The sequence below is a fragment of the Pagrus pagrus genome (assembly GCF_965226575.1).
Source record: "Pagrus pagrus genome assembly, chromosome: 4".
Lineage (NCBI taxonomy): Eukaryota > Metazoa > Chordata > Actinopteri > Spariformes > Sparidae > Pagrus > Pagrus pagrus.
Genome location: NC_140188.1, coordinates 9299595 through 9319957, shown reverse-complemented (window position 1 = coordinate 9319957; position 20363 = coordinate 9299595). Strand labels below are relative to the sequence as shown.

At 41.3% G+C, this 20363-nt stretch overlaps 3 protein-coding genes across 3 annotated transcripts; 1 reads left to right on the top strand and 2 right to left on the bottom strand.

Annotated features, from left to right (window-relative positions):
- Positions 1–3416: 3416 nt before the first annotated feature.
- Positions 3417–10237, bottom strand: camkk1b (calcium/calmodulin-dependent protein kinase kinase 1, alpha b; the record flags this gene model as incomplete). Its single annotated transcript, XM_084350411.1, has 16 exons — positions 3417–3498; positions 4272–4316; positions 6260–6363; positions 7080–7208; positions 7319–7406; positions 8174–8247; positions 8331–8384; positions 8514–8713; positions 8841–8929; positions 9040–9061; positions 9153–9189; positions 9345–9472; positions 9568–9619; positions 9699–9752; positions 9846–9893; positions 9983–10237. 16 exons carry the CDS (start codon positions 10235–10237, stop codon positions 3417–3419), a joined length of 1461 nt encoding a protein of 486 aa, XP_084206537.1.
- Positions 10238–12520: 2283 nt separating this feature from the next.
- LOC311255761 (vacuolar protein sorting-associated protein 37D-like) lies at positions 12521–13935 on the top strand (the record flags this gene model as incomplete). Its single annotated transcript, XM_084350410.1, has 5 exons — positions 12521–12622; positions 12719–12890; positions 12963–13036; positions 13548–13808; positions 13879–13935. The coding sequence occupies 5 exons, from the start codon at positions 12521–12523 to the stop codon at positions 13933–13935; spliced, it is 666 nt and encodes a 221-aa protein (XP_084206536.1).
- Positions 13936–15911: 1976 nt separating this feature from the next.
- LOC311255876 (dicarboxylate carrier UCP2-like) lies at positions 15912–19961 on the bottom strand. The gene is made up of 6 exons (XM_084350535.1): positions 19532–19961; positions 18251–18458; positions 17374–17577; positions 16756–16857; positions 16450–16630; positions 15912–16358 (listed from the first exon to the last, which is right to left on the bottom strand). Exons 1-6 carry the CDS (start codon positions 19655–19657, stop codon positions 16262–16264), a joined length of 918 nt encoding a protein of 305 aa, XP_084206661.1. The 5' UTR covers positions 19658–19961; the 3' UTR covers positions 15912–16261.
- Between the last annotated feature and the right edge of the window lie 402 nt (positions 19962–20363).

Below are 20363 nucleotides of genomic sequence, written 5' to 3'. Positions count from 1 at the left end.
CTTATGTTCAAAGGACCTTTGTTCCCAAGGTCCTGTGTTCCTAAGGTCTTATTTTCCTGAGGTCTTATGTTCCCAAGGTCCTATGTTCCCACAATCCTATGTTTTTTAGGTCTTATTTTCCAGGATCCTTTGTTCCCAAAGTCATATGTTTCTAAGATGTTACGTTCCCATGGTCCTGTGTTCCTTAGGGTCTTATGTTCCTGAGGTCTTATGTTCCTGTGGTCTTATGTTCCCAAGGTCCTATGTTCCCACGATCCTATGTTCCTTAGGTGTTCTGTTCCAGGATCCATTGTTCCCAAAATCCTATGTTTCTAAGGTCTTACGTTCCCATGTTCCTGTGTTCCTTAGGTCTTATGTTCCTGAGGTCTTAAGTTCCCAAGGTACTATGTTCCCACAATCCTATGTTCTTTAGGTCCTATGTTCCAGGATCCTGTGTTCCCAAAGTCCTATGTCTCTAAGGCCATATGTTCCCAGGGTCATATGTTCCCTAGTCCTACATGCTTTCCCAGGATCCTATATTCTCAAGGCCATTTGTTGCGAGGATCCTATGTTCCTAAGGTTCTATGTTCCCAGGGTCCACAATGTGTGCAAACTAATACTGACCTGGGAAATAATGCTATTGAGCTACTACTGTTTATATTTGATGATATGATGCATTCACATTTATTTACTTTAAGTCAAGAATGAAACAAGAAGATTGAAACCCTCTCATGTGTCTACAGTAAATATGAGACTGGAGCCTGTTAGCTTAGCTTAGCATAAAGATTTAAAACAGAGGGAGACAGTTCACCTGGCTCAGTTTAAATGTGACACAATCTACCTACGAGCACCTTGAACACAATGTGTCTTGTTTGTTTAATCTGTACAAAAACTGAAATGTAAAAACAAGTTGTGGTTTTGAAGAAGATAATTATTTTTCACCTTCAGACAGAACCAGGCCAGCTGTTTCCCCCAGAATGTCGAACAATTTTTTCAAAGCTGTCTTTATATCGCAGTTCATTCGTTAGCTAAAAAAAGTATATATTTTTTTTCATAATACATCCAGAGCTTTTTGTCTCCACTCAGCGCTTGTTGCCATTGTCTCTTTCCCACGTTGCTCTGTTCCGTCTCAGACCATCACAGATATTGGTCCACCTACAGCACACACCTCCAGAGAAACCTTCAGGCCCACTCTACAGCACGCTGTCGTCTGTTTGGACCTGTAGGTTTAGCTTAATAAAGCCTGTCACTCCGAAAAACCAGTGATGTATGCACAGCGTGATATACCTGAAACTTGTGCTGATCACTGTGGTGGTGACTGGCAGTAGCTCTCTTGGTCAGTGATTTTACATTTTGCAGCCTCATGCGTCCTTCTTATCCTCAGACCTGAAACATCTATTTTTGCAACACAGTTAAAGAGAGAAGAGAGCAGTGTTGGGATACTGTATGAAAGATGTTAATGTTCCTTAATCCACAAAACTAGTTTCCACTGGTTATAGGCACTTGAATTCAGGAAGATATTCAGGTTTTATCAACATTTTTCATTATATTTCTTCAGCTTTTCATTGGCTTTGCAGTTTTGAATCACTTCAATCAATTAAATTTAAATTGAGAACAACATGAATGAATGAATCTTGCATTCTCGCCTCATATTTTCGAGGACACGTGAGAAATATCAGCCAAGATGTTTGACCAACCATAGATAAATATCCTGGTAACAATTTAAAAGGGCAACAGCTGCAAGCAGCGGTGGGGCATCAGTACATAGAAAGTTGTAATGCGTTTATTATGAAATACTTCCAAACCCTGGTTAAGATTACATTTTTTTTAATTATTTGAAGTTTAGATTTAGAGGCTCCTGGAGGCCTTTTATTGAACTTTTTCCTAAATGTTGTAATCTGATCATCTCTTGATTTATAATTTCTGTCTTTAAATCAGTTGTCCTTCACCTTCCAGTAAAAAAACGTCAAAGGCAACCCGCTGTCTTCAACCTTTTATAGGAGCTGCAAAAATGTTATATACAATATTTACCTGAACCAATAGATTCTTAGGAACACCCTCATCCCAGTCTCCCTTGAACTCATGACAGGAAGCTCTCAGCATTGATTTCAAGCTAACCCCTTGGCTGTCCAGATGATACGCACTGGAGGGACAGTGAGTTGTCCCCATCTGTCGCATCACCTGTTGGAACACCTTAGACATAAAATTTGAGCCTTGATCCGATTGGACCACTCTTGGACTGCAAAGACGGAGAAGAATTTCACCAAGGCCTGCCACTGCCTCAGGGAAACGAGTGGATGCCCACATGATTGTGAGACTAAACTGATTTCCAGTCCTTGTTCTGGGTAAGGGTCCCACACAATCCACCAGCACTTTGCTGAATGGCTCAAAAGAAATAATTCTCAAACACCCAACCCAGATTTCCACCCCAAACAGAAAATGCAGAGAGCCAACTGAAGGCGTTGACTCCCTGAAGCACACAACCAACTGAGCAGCTGTGATGTGCTCAGAACATCACAGGTGCACCCAACAGCTTTCTGATTACATATGACCTGGATCTTGAGAAATCCCTGATCTGCCCATAACAATTAGATATTGCATTATTTTCATGCAAGAGTTTTGTTGATATTGTGAACATATTCCAAGAGATGATGATCATATGCGACATTTTCCTTTGCTGTTTTTGAACGTATTTTAATTGCTGTAAAGGTCAAATCTGAGCTCTAGCAGGGTGGGTTAGTACTATTTCAAAGGGCTCAAACTCAAGGCCTCCTGGATCGTTGTTGATGCCTTTACTTGCAACAAAATGCCGCCCTCTACTGGTCTTGAGAATGAAGTGCACTTGATACTGACACAGGCTTAAAAATCAAGCCACTATTTGATTGTTTCAAAGTGTGTTTGTCCAATTTCTCGCTACGTAAGTATGACCAAAAAATAAATAAATAAAGGGAAAAGGCAAAAAAGGAGTGAGAGGCAAAGCAAGGACAAGACAAAGGCTTGTTGTCACAAGGTCGCCATCTAGTGTTTCACATTCAACACAACAAACTTGCTGTGGCGCTGCACATTAAAGAAGCTGCATTTTTCTCAGAGTCACTGTTTGAAATGAGAGCTTTTATTGTCTTCAACAGCTGTAGGAAAATGTAAAAATATCTTCTTTCATATCATTTTTAACAACAATCCAAAGATCACCAATCATGCCGTCTGTATCTGAAATATTAACACATCAGTAAACAAGCAGAATGAAATCTAATCCTACGTGTGATCAGTTTAGGTCATGAACTATCCATCTTTTAAATATTCGATATCACAGGTCGTCTGCACTAAAGTGAGAAAAGCATGTAAGTACAGCAAGCAGGAAGCAACATTAAGAGAGAAAGAAGGAAAGGTAGAAAAACAAATACATTTCTGCATGGGTCTCTCCTGTGTTTTAATCTGTTTTATTCTGTACACTCTGTAAATGTATCATCTTCATACAAGTCCTCCAGCTCTCCGTCTCTGCTCCCCTCGTTGCTCACTTTCCTGCGGGTGAGAAAAACGCTCGATCATGTTGTTGGGGGTAGGACTAAGTGAGATTGCAGATGAGGAGGAGGCGGAGGAGGAGGAGCAGGAGCAGGAGGGGTGTTGGAGGGAAAACACTAGACTAAAAATGTCAGAGAGTGCACGTCCTCCACAGCACAGCTCATCACATCAACCTCAAGAGGACACAGGAGAGACAGCAAAGCCAACACAAAGCACTCGGCTACGGAAGCCTAGAAAGGCCACACTAAAATCTGGTATGACTCACCAAAGGTCATGTACAGTAGGCTTTGTCGTTGAGGGAGTGATTAGCAATTTACCTATTAAGTCGTTAAGGTGTGAGGATGTGTTGTTCAGATCAGTGTTCGTCATTTAAAGACTTAAATCCTCCCTGACAGTCATGACAGTGATCTCGAACAAGTCGTTTCTGAGTTCTCCACAATTACCCCGTGATCTCTAGAAATCAAAATCGTCCTCTTGTGCTTCTCAGCCTTTTGTCCTTGACGATAATGAGATCAATTTACCTGTCATCACAAGGAAACGAGCTTTGTTGTCTCAAGGTAACTAAATAATTGACTTGCTGGCAGCCGAACACACGTTCTCAGCTTCCGCACTCAACAACAACCATGTGTCCGTTTATTTTGGGTACAGCTCGTTGTTGAGAGCCTTGTGTTGTCTCGTCTCTCTTAAATCCTCTTAAGGTTGAACAAACAACCGATGAGCCGCGCCGTGTATGAAGCACATGAGCTCAGTCTGAGCAGTTTTATAAAGTTTACCTCAGGGAAGGCTGAGGCGTAGACCCCAATAAGCCCCAAGAGCCCCTGCAAGAAGGAGATGTAATGTAAAAGGCCAGAATTTATACTCAAATCAGTTTGCAACACAGTTAATGATGAACAGATTGAAAAACATTTCACTGCAGCAGGACTGCAGCGGTTCAAGTCAGACATTTTGGAAAATAAACTTGCTTTTTGCAGAGTTAGATGAGAAACAGTAAATATGAAACTGCAGCCAGCAGGCGATTAGCTTAGCTTAGCATAAAGACTGTAAACAAGGGGAGACAGCTAGCCTCTCCCTCTCCAAAGATAACAAAGTCCACTGAGCACCTCCAAAGCTCACTGATTAACTGTTCATTTTGTACAAAAACAAAAGTGAGGAGCAAATATTTAGCTAACTGTTTCCACTCGTTTGCAGTCTTTGTGCTAAGCTAAGCTAACCGGCTGTAGCTTTGTATTTAACTGACAAATATAACAGTTGTATGTTGGTATATGGTGTCTTCTCATCTAACGCTGAGCAAGAAACTGAATAACTATTATGAAATCTGTCATTTTTCCTGTGGATGACTGGTTGGAGACCCAAAGTGTTCAATATTAAATATATAAGATATTATGAAATAGGTGATTATGTGAAGAAATACAAAATATGTAAGTTTTTAACATTCAACTCATTTTCATCCTTCAGAGTTTATTGCAGGTTAATTTCCCTTTTTTTTTTAAATTTCCAGCCGTTTTTATTTCCAATTTTCTTTTTTACAACTTTTTTTATTTCACAATATTTCACACTATCACACATGACTGCTTTACTTCATTAACAGTATGTCTTGTCCAAGAGTTTTTTTTCTGTCAGTGAAGTCAAACAGAGCAGAGCCTGTTATGTAATAGGCTGTTGAGCAGACAGCCAATCACGACTGACATTACTTATATTTTACTACAACTGCTGGAATGGACAAAAAGAAAATCTGCAATAAACTCTGTTATTGGATAAAGAAGCTTGGTGAAATAACATGTAATAAAAATGAGTTGAATGTGTTAAATATTGATACAGTTAATTTGCAATGTCATAGTTAATGACATATTTTGTATGTGTTTATTCACATGGTTACTCATTTCATAATTACTCGTTTATTTAATATTGTACACTTTAGATTTCCATACATCCAGCTCCTGTAAAATCAAACCAGACTATAAAGAAATAACCTTGACATAAATGATCCATATTACTGTAGGCGGAGTGAAATATTTAATCTCTGGAGCTCGATGCCACAATACATCATCCCTCCAAGAAGATCAAATTCAAACATTTTGATCTTCTTTAAGCCAGCTGTAGAGCCAAACTACACCTGTCCAACTGGAAACTATTCACCTTTAATAACAACATCCTGTTTAATCCACTCTTTGTTACAAAAGTGTCCAAATGCACTGGCTGTTGTCAACGATTTCACCATTTACACATCACAGATGAACAGACATCTGCACAGATTTCAGTGTGTGGGAGACTGCAGTGGTGTAGGACTGGTGCTGCTGCTGCTGCTGCTGCTGCTGCCTGGGCATGTGTGGAGGAGGATGTAGCTGCAGCTCCACATCTCTTCACATGTAGGTGTAATTAGCTGTGCCAGCGGCCCCCCCGCAGACAGGACTGGCTTGTTAATGGAAAACAAAAGCAGCGCAGCCATTACTGCTGCCGCAGGGGCATCCATTTAGCTTATCAGGAGAGGACAAATGCTTTTATCTGGCTGAGGGTGCTGCTAATTTAGGGACCAAAACAAAGCAAATACAGTAGAACAGCTAGTCAGTATGCAGAGATTAATGGTGTAGATATGATGGCAGAGCTAGTATATTTAAAATGTGAGAGACTCACAGCACATATAAAGTATGAAACTGACTGATCTATTTTTATCCAAGCATCTGCTCGCTGCTTTGTTTTGTTAGAGGCCTAATCGCAGAGCTGGCAGTTTGGCTGAGCAGGATTTGCAGAGTAGGCTACTTACATAAGAAGACCTCCAGGGGCAGACATGGACCTCTCCGCCCGTCTGCCCTGACACTCAAAGGGATTACTGAAGGAGCGCTTCCTCAGCATGGACTTCACCAGAATCTGCAGTGGACACCAGAGACAGTCTCAGTCAAAATACTAAACATTTACATGTTGTCTCCACACCAAGGAAATGTTGCCATGCTACAGAAGAAAACCACACACCATTCTCCAAATGAATCATTAGCAAATGTAATCATAATCTTAAGTACACATAACAACAAATAGCCAATTTTTATAATTTATTATTAATGTTTTTAGTGACGACCACTTGAGGAAACATTACATTACATTTCCTCTTGAAGCAACATTATGTAGAAATTGGCTTTTTGTGTGATTTGGCGCCCCCCACAGTCTCTGAGTGCAACACCACTGTTGTAAATACAAACCCCAGGTCTGTAACAGTAACTACAAAACAAAACTCATTACATCATAACAATTTCTTGACCTAAGGAACCATGAAGGAAACATGTATGTAACGCTGTGATCCGACCCTCTCACTGAAGTTACATAGAGCAGAAACAAGTGATAGAGGGGACAGAGACACCATTCACCCTGTTACAAGACACTGTACCATCAACATGATTTTGAAGCTGTTGTTTTACAGTAAAAAACGTACATAATGTTGCTTTAATGTCACAGAGGAAATAAGATTTGAGGAACAGGTCTGACAGAGCTGAGAGAGGAAGCCTAAATGTGAATCCTGCAGCTGAGATGTTTCACCTGAAACACTCAAACCAGCGAGTGTTAAACTGTGAGCAGAGCGACGTGCGACTCACCATAGTGGAAATGCTGGTGATGAGTTTGACGCTGTTCAGCACCTCCTCCTCAGTGACCTCCACCGCCGAGCAGTGCTCCTCCTCCAGGGGAAGATGATTGGAGCCGTTCTCCGTCACCCACGGATGGAGCTGTTAACAACACACGCATTAAAAACAACACATCATTATGACAATTAAACTCAAACTGGCAGTGAGCACGTCGTCTTTAATCAGATGTGGTGATTTTCTTTCCCAGTCACCTTAATCTCAGGGATGGTGATTCTTGTTTCAGGGTTTTTATCCAGCATCTTCTCGATGAGCTCCTTCAGTCCATTACTTATCACAGGCCTGTGAAGTGAGAGGAAACAAGACTGATCTGATTCTTTGCATGTTTTCATGTGACTCCTGGTTTTATGATAATATGTACAGGATGTAACAGCGGTATCATCATAGGACATAAACAGAGAGATGAAGTCAGTGAAAAGAGAACAGAATGACTCTTTATTAACAAATTATCAGCTTATCTAATCACTTCTTCTCTACAACTAAGTAAAATATTTTCAGAAGCTTCACTATTATAATATTCAATATTGACATCTACTTTAACACATTAACAAAGTGTGAAAACAATTGTTTTTTGCTGCCAGATACAGTCTTCGTCTGCACTAACACGAGTTATTTCTGCATTAATTGGCCAGAGCTTACACAGTATTTTGTTGGGTTGTGTACTTACTTAATTTTATTCGCGGTAACGGTGCGTTCACTGCACTATAACTTCCTGGGAGACACCAGATGATGTGTCAGAGAGTGAGGAAGGAAAATCTGCAAACTAGCGAGCTAGCCACTCTTTACTGTTGTTTGTCTCTATTGTTTGTATTGCTAAATCCTACATAGATTTTCATCAGGAACGGTGGTTGTACAACACTGAAGACAACAACTCCCATGATCCCACACTGCTTCATGATGTCATCAAACTACGCCTTTTGATTGATTGACCCCCAATGACCCCAGTGTCTACGGTTTGAACTGATACTATAACATTATGTTGTATTGATATGAATCCTATTAAATCCTCCAACATTATCAGTGATTCTGCTCTGTAAAAGTTTGCTTACGTGTCTGGAAACTCCACCGGTTTGTTCTTGATCTTGTTGTGCAGAGAGACGATGTATTCGTCATAAAAAGGGCACTGGGACATGACAGACGAGATGAAAGTTGTTTAAATGCTGCTGCTTCTTTATTCTACGTTCATTCTGCTGTGAACCTGCTCACCTTCCCAATGACGAAACAGTACAGCGTGACTCCCATCGCCCACACGTCTAACGCCTGGTAAACAAACACAGTGATCATCAGGGCTCTCAGTAGGCGTTCGGACATCAGTTCTTCATTTCTCACAATTAAGCAGGAATCCAAAACCTTCAGTGGTTATCTCTGTCTGTTTCAGTTTTGTCTCACCTTTCCAGTGAAGCTCTCCTCGTGCTCGGTCATCATCTCTGGAGCCATGAAGGCCGGCGTCCCCGCCGTGCTCGACAGGTGGGCGTCCGTCCCCTCGAACTCGTTGCTCACTCCGAAGTCTGCGATTTTGATGTGACCATCGTCGCCCAGCAGCAGGTTGGAGGGTTTGATGTCCCTGTGGATGATCTTGTGATAGTGCACTGGACGAGACAGAGAAGTCAACATGTTGATTGTCTGCTGAGCAGCTAAGAAATACGAGTTTTATATATTCATATGGGAACTATAAAGGTCAAGAGTTGAATCTCTGTTAGTTAAACCTGTACTTACAGTACTCTATTCCCAGGACGACGTCTCTGAAGTAAAAGCGAGCCTGCTCCTCTGTGAAAGGGTCGTCTGTAGGCACCTCCATCACCGGGCTGACCGACGAGAGAGGTGGAGGAAGGCAGGACAGAGTTTATATGTAGATTTAAATTTAAAGACAGGCTCAAACTATCTGGGAATGTGAGAGAAAATGCAAAAAACTTACCCTTTTGTCACCAATTCGAAGGCTTGAGGACAAATAATCAGAATTTAATGACTCCCGCACTTTATATTGACACATAAATGTAATTACTGCACAAGGGATGAATGAGTCCCTACCCATGTGAAGTCCGTCTTCATGGGGATCATCGAGCACCTGCAAGACAGGTCACATCCTGCACTGTTTTACACGAATACCACCACTATACTATTTCTTCCAGAAACTGAGGAGCATGTCAAGCTACACAAGGAACTCTCAAACTGCACTATAATCAGTTTTATGTACAGCGAATGTACTGACACGTGACTGACCTCCACTAGTTTCACAACATTATGATGGTCCAGCTTCTTCAGGATGGCGATCTCCTTGTACACCTTCTCCAGAGGCAACGTGGCTTTAGGGACCAGATCCTGCTGCGACCCTTGAGGAGGCAGGCGGCCTGAAATTACACACAAACACAAAAAACATGTGACCACCAGCACCACAGGAAAAATAAAAACTCATGAGACATTTAAATGTTTTTTATCAACTCACGTATAAATCCACACTGCCTCATCAGCCTCTTCTTTGAAACGACTTTCATCGCCTGAGTAAAGAGATGAACACAGCGACGGTCATGACAGCTTCAGATTGTATGAAAACAGCATTTATAAGCTTCAACTTACATAGTACTGTTCAGAGTCTTCATTATAAGCTAGTTTCACCACTCCGTATGAACCCTGCAGTGCAGAAACAACAAAGATAAACAGATTTACAAGCCTTTGCCAACACTTGTGCTGCGCTTAATGTAGGACACTGCTCTCATTAATCACCTTTCCAATCTCTTTATTTAATTTATACTGGTTGAGCTGGACACAATCCTGCAGAAGAAAAAGAGATGTTAACCATTAATGGATCTCATGTTGAATTAAGTAAACAAGTCCAACATCTGTGTCTCGGGTCTCCTCACATCAGCGTCGGTGATGGACACCCGTTTGGTCTCGATGGTGGGCTGTCGGGCGATGCGGCTCCCCCTCTCCTGCAGGGACATCTTCCTGTCCGACAGTCGGGCTCTGTTGGAGCTGGTGGCCCTCGGGGGGGCGGGCCTGTGGCCATTGGGTGAGGTCACTTGGTTGGCGGACACGTTCATGGCTGCCACCAGGTCGGCCAGCTCGCCGTTGTGCTCCGAGTCCAGCTCTGGCCTGCAGGCGGTTTCGACGCTCATGGTGCTGGTTGGTTCTGGCTCACACTTCAGACTTCAGACTGGTAGAAGCAGCAGAGGATGCATCACTGTGCTGGAAGGCAGAAAATGTGGAGATATGAAGTCACACACAATGGTTTGATTTTACAGAAACACACGCTGCAGCTTCATTGAATGTATCTACACTAAAGAGTTTTTCACAACACTCCCGGCCTACAACTGTCCTGTTTGGACTTTCCTTTATAGACTATCTTAAAACCTTATTAAAGTGTTTTCATGAGAACGGGCGACTAAAACTGCTTTACTGCACAAATTTCTTGCAGGGGAACAAAAAAGGAAAGAAAACCACACAAATAAAATCACAAGTTTCACATTAATTGTACATTTATCTTGATAAAGTATTTCATCTCATCCCACGTTTCTCCAGGTACCGTCCGGTTTCAACCAAGTGGTGATGAGTAGACATGATGCCATGTTGCCTTTTTAACCTTTCTTTTTACGTAAATAGCAGTATTAGATGTTGTATTTTGATCATTAATTTTAATATTTGTGTCTCTCAGCGCCCAAACTGCAGTTTAAAGCCTGAAAACAGTCAGACTTCTGCTTTCTCGTCTTCCATCAAGCCTCAGATGAGAATTATGGGTAACATCAGATATGAAAACACAGGAAACAACAGCAGCAGGTGAGAATCGACGCCTGCTGAGTACAACTTGCTGTTGCCTAAATACAGTACAGAGAACTGAAAAGCTTCTTATGTAACAGAGCAGAAGCTTTCCAGGGTGAGTTCATTCACAATACCTGCGCAACACAACACACTACTGTGAGGACATACAATTAAAGACAAATCTGTGCCTTTGCAACATGTAAAGCTATAAAACATGTTTATTATTAGTGATAATCAATAGCTACTCGTATGCAGTTAAAGCCTCATACTCCTGATCTGGATCTGCTTTAACATACGACTCTAATAAAATACTGTGTAAGATCAAACATAAAGTAAATGATTTACTCACACAGTGGAGGTGTCCTGTGTTGAGGGCCGTTGTGGTTAATCTGCATGCTGTCCTCTCAGGAGGAGAAAGTCCTCTGTGTCTCAGCGCAGGACTTTCACTGCAGGATGAGCGGGGACGCAGCTCTGCAGCCTCGTCTTAAGGATTAACCCAGGCCACATATAGCTGAGTTATTCTGAGGGCGGGTGGCAGGGATCACCTGAAGAGAGACTGTGATGACATCAGGAGAAACCCCAGAGTCACCCCACAGTGACAGGATGTCAACAACACGCATCAGTTGGTCTGTGTGGAAAGATCAAAACAAACAGTCCACACTGCTGTTAATACAGTACAGACAGAACTATTCTCCTTTTATATCGAATGACTGCATTGTATCTCACATATATTCCAACAGGAATATCACATACATGTGTTTTTTGCTTTCTTTTACAATAATAACAACACAAAAACATCCCTTGTTTTCAGTATTACATGTCATTAACAGGCTGCTACAGAATCTACACACTGATCTTCATGAATGAAAACTATGAGACCCAAACTTGCAAGTTTCTTACAGCAGCAGAGTAGCAATGTCATTTTTTTAAAAACATGATGACAATAAAATGTTTTAATCATACAATAAATAAGACTGTGATTCGAAAAAATGCTTTATTTGTGGAATACATTTCAAAACAAAGCCACAAAGTGCTTTACATGGTTGAATCAGGATTAAAACTCGATCGAATCAAAATAATAATAAACAATACAAAATAAACAGTAAAGCAACACAAAAGTCAAATCGAATAAAATACCCGACAATAATATAATATTAAAGATATAAGATTATTAGAAATAAAACAATATGCTGTAATAAAAATGAATAAAAAGCTGTTTTTTTTAAAAGAAAAAAGATTTTAAAAATTGTATTTTTATATTGAACATTTTTTAAATTCTATTCATGAAAAAATAAATATCTCTGAGTTTGTGTTATTACCTCATTAATATTGTAAATATTTTGATAATATTGAAATTTTGAATTTCTTCCCGAAAACTATGTAGTGCCCCTTTAATGTGAATTAATTCATCAATACCACAGACATCTTCCATTTTCACGAAGGCACCATAACTCTGAAACACACGTCGCTTTTCCACGTTGATCATGTTACGCCCCAGCAGCTATCATTTTCTTGTAGGAAGCTTCAGTCATACCTTTTCCGTCGGTCCCTGAATGCAGCATCACCAGCTCGCATTGCGCCCCAGCAGGACTCATCAGGTAGCCTACTACACCTCTGATGAAGCAAAGAGTAGAAGTGTCATCATGTCACTGTCGCTGCAGTTTGGAGCTCTGAGGACCAGAGAGCTGCGAGAGCTGCTGGAGGATGAAGACAAGATCAGTCTCATCATCAGGCGCAGTGAGAAGGTGAGTCCTACATCATATTCTTCTTCTTCTGAGCAAACAAAACTCTCTCTGTGGATTCACTGTGTTCGCTGTGTTGAACCACGTGTTCCCCTCCAGGTTCAGCGGCTGCAGAGGGCTGCAGAGAAGATGCTGCTTTCAAATCAAAAACTGGCAAAAGTCAGTCTTTCTCAAAAACCTCAGTTCAGAGATGCGAAGCTGCTGCTCGCAATGAAGTACAAGGAACTGGACAAACTGAGGAGCATCATCCAGGCCAAGCAGGAGCAGCTTGGTGAGTGTTGAAACACTTTTTTTTTTTTTTATTAATCTGGCTGCATTACCATTTGTTCATTTTGTTCTGCAGCAGAGAGACACAGTGTGCATGGTGCTCAGTGGTGTCTCCTGAGGAGGATCAACCATGCAGAGGAGGAGTGTGAGGTAAGAACTCACTTCTTCTTTATGGGGTATTTTTGGGTGAACCTTCCTTTTACAGGTTACCAGTTTAGGTTGGTGTTAACTCAGATATAATTGTGTACTGAGTAGGCAAGCGCTTACTTACCTTGTTAATAGTTTGTTTCAGTACACAGAAAATATGGATCTAAGGTCATGAGCCAGCTAAAGTTTCCCTTCTGCAAATAAATTTCACATTATGACAGATTTGTCTGATAAATATGATATTTCCATCGAACATATGTTAAATTAATGTTCAAATTGAAGTCATCTTTAGGGTAAAATAAGTCTTCCACCCTCGAGCGAGGCAGTAACAAACCACCTGAAAAAGGTCTGGAGGACAGGAACAGAAAAGTCAGACAAATAATACACGTCTTCCTTGTTTTTCACACCAATATACAGTCAGCACAAAGGTTCAGGCTGTTGTAGAGGAAAAAAGAGAGGTCTAATCTGGTGCAACATGAAATCCATTGTGTGTGTGCGGTATTTCTCCTTTCAGCTGCTGTTTCAGAGGTTTTCAGAGAGGAAAACACCACTGGCAGATTTCTTGGATTCATTTCTCAGCTCGAGGAAACTCCAACACATCCGACTGGTCCTGGTGAAGAAGCTCCAGGAAATGATTGAGCATGAATCCACACAAAGTCTCAGTGAGATTCACCCCGACGTCCAAAACTCCTGCCTCCCAGTCTGCAGTCTGACCACAGCTGTCTTCTTACCCGCCTGCTGCCACCCTGCGCTCCTGCTGCCCTTGGGCACTCATGTAAACAGCGTCGGACAGTGTCTGCAGCATTTATCATTTTTTCATGACTTCAATGAGTCTCTGCGTGCAGGAGTGCACGGACGAGGCCGCAAATGGCCGACAAGACCCGTCCGACTTCAGCCGCTGAAGCTGCAGCAGAGGAGGCATCAACAAGCACCACAGTGAAGTCTGGAGGTCTCAGATACATGTTTTTGTTTGTCATTAGGGGTGAATAGTTGCACAGCATCAAGTATTGAAATGTTTTTACAGATTTAGACTTCATTTTTCATTCTTAACATTTAATATTTGGGTGTTTTAAAAGCCTTGTGATACTAAAAGTCGACACTCAGCCAAGCCACAGTCTGTTCACCCTGCTTCCGTCTGGCAAAAGATACAGAAGTATCCGCTGCCGTACTGCCGGACCACAGAGCAGCTTCCTCCTCAGGCTGCGAGACTCATCCTCAACACTCCAACATGTGACTTTGTTCATTTGTTTGTTTAAACAGTTGAGGGAACTGTAACTAGAATTTTGCTCTACAAACTTGTGTTGTATAATGAGAAAATACACCCGACGAATGCGGGAACAAAAAAACAATTTTTTAAACATCCGATGGCACAAAAGGAAAATATGAGTCTCTTACTGACTGGTAGGAACATATATGTGTTTCCTTGAGTCAGAAAAATAGTGAGCAGTCGGTTCAGTGAACTTGAACTGCTCACCGACACTCGATATCTCCGGTCGTCCGTGTGCAGAGACTCCTGCCAAGGTCAGCGAACGACCACGAACAAAACTTTATTTACTTTAACCTCGCAGTTACCTCTGTTCTCCCTCATATTTAACGTATAAAAATCCAGAGGTTTTCTTGTAAAACTCATCACTTGTTCGATTTATTTGTGTTTCCCCCTCCATTAACTCGCCTAAACGCTCCTGAGGGTTAGCCAGAGTGCCATATGGCCCGGTACAGCTTGCCATACTAACTCAACCATGGAGACACCTCACTGGCACTACAGGAGATGATTAGCAAGGTGGAGCACGTTCAAAGGCTTCTGTTACACCACAGACTTCAGTTACATCTTTGTCAGCAGCCTCTTTTGTCCCACAACACTCAAATTGGGCAATTTTCTTGTCTGTCAGCTGATCGTTTTGTGCTTTTCACCTCTTTCACCTCCGTGTCTCTGCATTGTTTGATGGAGGAGCAGCTTATTTTTTTTACCACAGAGATATGAGGAGGATAAATAACAACCATGTGCACAGTATTTAGATCCTGGACTTATTCTACAAACATGGTGACACATTTTACAACCGTATTCATCATGTAAACACAGCTGTAATAAAAAACCTGAGTCATGACTGAAAAGCAGTTTCATTGGCTGTCAGACTTGTGTCTTCAGGGGTGTTTAATCCCCCCTGAATGGTTGCATGTAAAGGGGATTATACGGTAGAGTATCTGTAACAGCATCCGGTAGTAGAGCAGGTATGGAGTGACACTTGGAGGGTTCATCGTGTACGAATGTGGGTCAGTGTTAGTCGGCCTCTCTTGGTTGACAAAAAACAGAAACAGCTATTTTTGATTTATTCCATTAAAATTCTAGATAATGCCTCTGTTTGATTCTCCGATGCAGTTACTGCATATTAGAAAGACTGCCAACAGCTTTATAATATGTAATGTGCATAGATTGCATAGTATTAGATACCTTTGTAGTATTTTTAGCATAACATAACTTACTCACTCCTAAAAACTTGAAACAATAAGTCAATTGACAGGAAATCAACCAAAAATGTAAAAATCACCATTTACATTCTTATGTGATAGTAAATTGAATATTTTTGGGTTGTGAGTTTAAGTGCAAAATAAGAGATTTGATAAAATTGGAAGAATCGTTAGAAGATTCATCCACAATGAAAATAACCAACCAGTTGCAAAACAAATTCCTCAAAAAAAACAAACTCTAGACTCCTTTTTTTTCACATGACCATAAAAACAGGAATGATTCACCTGAAAACAGACAATAAATACAAAATCAACAAGACAACCTAAAGTTGTTGTTGTCAGACCTTAAAAAAAGCATCAAGCCTTTGGCAAGAAGTCAAACCTTTTCTTTGTTTATTTATTTTTATTTTTTTAAGGTCTAACACGACCATGCCGAGACAATAAAGGGATTTGAATAGTTTAAAGGTGATTTTTATGACTATATGTATCCCTCACCTACTCTGACATGTCAAAATGTCTTAAAAAAAAAAAAAAAAAACAATCTATGAATGTGCATAAATCAGCAGGATTCCAGCGTTAATCCTCCCTCTGCAGTTTCTCTGTTGAGTACGTCCTCTTTAATAAAGCGGCACGTGCAGTTTGTTCCCTGGGGAGGAGCAGGTCCGGACCGGCAGCAGTCATAACAACACTGTCTCTCTGAAACACGTGCTTCTTGATGCAGACACTCCTGTCTTCTGCTGCGAAAACCAGCTGTCAGACAGATCAGAGCTGCAATCTGACCACAGCTCTTTTAATCTGCTCGTAGCTCACGAACATCACAATGTTCCAGGAGCCCAGACGAAGAAACGCCGGCATGAATCTATGAAGAAAGAATCAGATGAATCAAGAATTTTTCTTCTTGCTCTGTCACTAATTCTCACATGTTTGCATGAGATAACTACGCTACATACCCTTTATAGAAAGCTGTGGGTCCCTCATTAAACAGCATGGTTAAGGCACAGTTCATAGCACCGCTGTACTGCCCCGGCACTGAATTCATATAGCGTGTTTTAACCACATCCACCGGAGACGCCACGATGGTGGTGCAGAAGCCTGCTGCGAAGCCTGCAGTGAAGTGACACGGCATGTTGTCTGTTCCAAACAAAATATTTGTTTTAGTTAGTAAGTTGTAAAAAATAGGAACAATGAAATCAAATGAAGAGGCTATTTGAAGAGCCTAAAATACAGAGGGCTCGACATGAAGCGTTTGCACTCGCCTGTCATCAGGTTGTTCTTCAGGATGAGCTCCTTGATGATGTCATAGGTCACCAGCTCCGAGCAGTTCACGATGGCATTGCGAGCTATGTTCGGCAGACAGCCTGAAGAGAAAGTTCAACATTGTGAACGATAAAATTTCACCTGACGAACTTTAAAGGCACTGCTGCTAAACATCCATGACTGTAGCTACTGTTAGCTTGTTAGCTCAGTTAGCCGTGCAGGTAGCCGGACTACCAGTGGAGTGCTGGCATTCACACCACTATCACGGAAGCTTTGGACCGCTCAGAGAAATATACGTTTACAAAACACAGACGTCTTTTTATTTTTGAAATCTTACATATTGCACCTTTAAAAGAGTACTCAAAATACAATTTATTACCTTTGGGGCAGTACCACCACTTTTTTTGATCCCTCAAATTCTTATACAATGCCCACACCTCGACCGCCAACAGTTGCTTAGGCTAATATAGCCTTGAGCTGCCAGCCTCAAGCAGAGATGAGGAGGATACAGAGGTCTGGTGAGCTTAAAGAGAGCTCAGTGCAGCTTACCATTTAGAGATTATTACTGACTGCAACACAAACAATTACAAAAGTCATTCATTTATTTCCCTGTTTACCTTTCCAGAGCCCTTTAATGCCTTCGTCCCTGGCGATGGTCTTATAGGCATCAAGCGTGCCGCTGTACCTCTGCACAGAGCCGCTCTCAGGCAGGCGGACCTGAGCCTGGAACCTGACTTTTACCACATCGGTGGGCTGAGCGAAAGCCACCGCCATCGCCCCCGTGGTGCAGCCCGCCAGCAGCCGGGTCCCAAGACCTGCACCTGTGTTACAAACAACGCACAAAAGATGCTTGTTTTCCTCTGATGCCACCTGACTGAACAGGGTGCAGTTTAGTGACATTGATTCAAGACTGGAATCAAGAAGGCCTAAAATTAAAGAAGACAGAAAAGTTTGTGGAGTTGATCTGTGAGGCTTTTCATCAGACCGTCATGTCTAAAAGTGCCATTTTAAGCTTTTGCGTTATTAACAACAACAACCCGGGGATGAAAGGTGAAAGACTGCAGCAGGACACAAACTGCAAAGCGGAAAGCAAACCAATCTGCTTGTTTTCTTTCAAACTGGTTTGCTTGGTCTGTGACTGACAGAGGGGGTCAGGTAAAGACTCTGGCATGAACACGTATCTGCTGCTGAATGAGGAATTTGCCTCAAGCCCTACATCCTGCAGCTGATTGTCTTTAAAACCAGTTCAGATAATGGAGCTCTTTGTGTTTGAGCACGCGTCAGGTTTCAAAACACTGAAATAAAATAGTATCTAAGAGTTTTGCAGCTCTATGATTGTTGTTCTTGTCTTACATTGTATAAAATATAAGACAATTAAATAATAGATAGAAAATGAAGTGCATACTTTCATTGACTTGCACAGTTTCCCTTGTAAGAAAGAAAGAAAGAAAGAAAGAAAGAAAAAAAAGAAGCGACAGACGTTTTGTCACATACTCTCTGACCCTCTGCTGTAGAACTGCTTCATGGTGTCGTACAGGCCGATGCGGACGGAGGCGAAGCCCATCTGTCTGTGCAGTCCTGCCACCAGTCCGCTGTACAGACTCCTCGGGCCCTCAGTCTTCACCATGGTGAAGATGGTGCCAAACACACCTCTGTATCTGTTCTTCTGGACGTTCAATGAGGGTCTGCATTCACCTTGAATCTAAAGTGACATAAATGCACCAGAAATATTGAGTTCATTCTTTCATGAAGGTCACTGATGATGTTTTGAATGAAAATGTGTCTTGAAAGTCTGCTGGGTGTCTCTGGTGAAGTTTATATGATCTTTATCAGTTTACTTTTCATCTGTTTGTGTTACATCACTGGTTTGACAAGTACCAACATCCCTGCTGTTCGGTGCCACGATGGCAGCCTGCTGAAAAACAATACAGCAAGCTGTGCTGTATACACCGTTTAAGGCACGAGGACATGTCTTGTCCCTGAGAAGACATTTGTTTCTACAATTAAACATAAGTTACACATAGTGAGTTTTTTAAGGCCTCTTCTGGGGTGAAGAGTTCATAGTCTTGTTTGACTTGTTTTTATGGAGGACTGAAACTGCCAAAATGTAAATGAAATAAAGAAAAAAATAAATGTCTCAAATAACAAACGAGAAAAAGCTATAAAATGCACCAAAAGTAAGAAATATAAAGGCAGACATTTATTTTTTAAATGTGGCATAAATTGGTATTTCTATTTTTTACTTTGCTTCTGTATTTATTTACCATCGTATTACGTCACCAATTTACGTCACTATTTACTTCCCCATTTTCCATTTATTTAAATAAGTAAGTAATTAGATACATTTAAAAAAAAAAAGTTTTCATTTATTCATTAAAATGGAAAAATTAAATGGGAAAGTAGGTGAATAAATAAAAAAAATAAAACAGAAATGTATGTCACATTGTATTAATTTATGAATGCCTACAATGATCTTCAATATGATTTTAGTGCATTAACGTCATATTGATTGATTTATTGAGACATTTATTGATATTGAATTTTGGCAGCTTCAGTCCTCCATACTTTCATACCATATAATTATATGCTGGTATTGTCTGAAGAGCATTGACAGCTTTTAAACTATCGTGTAGGGGGATTACATTTACAAAAAATAAAGTTATACAGATGTTCTAGGCGGCTCATTAGACAAGAGATCATGAGATGACTTGTTTGGGGGTTTAATGACTTCAGTTCACTTCACCACTGACTTTATGTGCAGGAGATGACTCTCACCTGCAGCCTGACTTTGGCGGTGTCCAGAGGGAAAGTGACCAGATCGGCCACACAGCCGGCTGTTCCAGCTGAAAAGATCTTGACACCAGCTGTTGGGGCCACATCTGCAGTTGTTACACCAACCATGATCAGTGACTGAGGATCAACAAAGTCTGAGGCACAAAGATAAACACAAAGCAGCTTCTGTCCCGTGTTCTGATTTAAAGGATCCTAACAATTCAAACAGTCACGTGTCCCTTCATGGCAGATCCAGCCAACGTCAAGTTTCAGGTATTGAAAAGTTTGTCTTTTGAAAGCAAAGTCCTCTTGTTCTTCCATTAGTCAGAAAAAAGCTCCAAACTATCATGCCACTTTAAAATGAAAAAAACAAGAACAAAGAACACAACAGCCAGCGTCCTCCAGTATCTGCAACGCAAACACCCTCAGTATGAGCGACAGTAGCTGCAGGGCTCACTGACAGAGTCCAGCCTCTTCTGCTCAGATGTTGACTCTTATATAGGAAGACACAGCTGCACCGCCTCGCCTGAGAACCAGACACACCACATGCCAGGAAGTGTTTGTTGCTCATGATTCACCTGCTTTTAAATCCATAAGTACCGCTTATCATGCTATAGTGTTATAATGTATTGAGCCAAGCAAAAAAACACCCACTTAATTACTTAATGCCTTGATTGTGGGCGGTTTGAGGGCTTGTCAGTGTTGGTCAACTGGTCTAACTTTGTGTGGACCGGGCTCATTGTTGCCCCTTGTGGTCGTTTTGAGTTTTCTTCCCTCCAGCCTCAGGGGTGTAATAATGAGCTCATTAGAGGTGAGAATTAAGCTTTATCTAAGT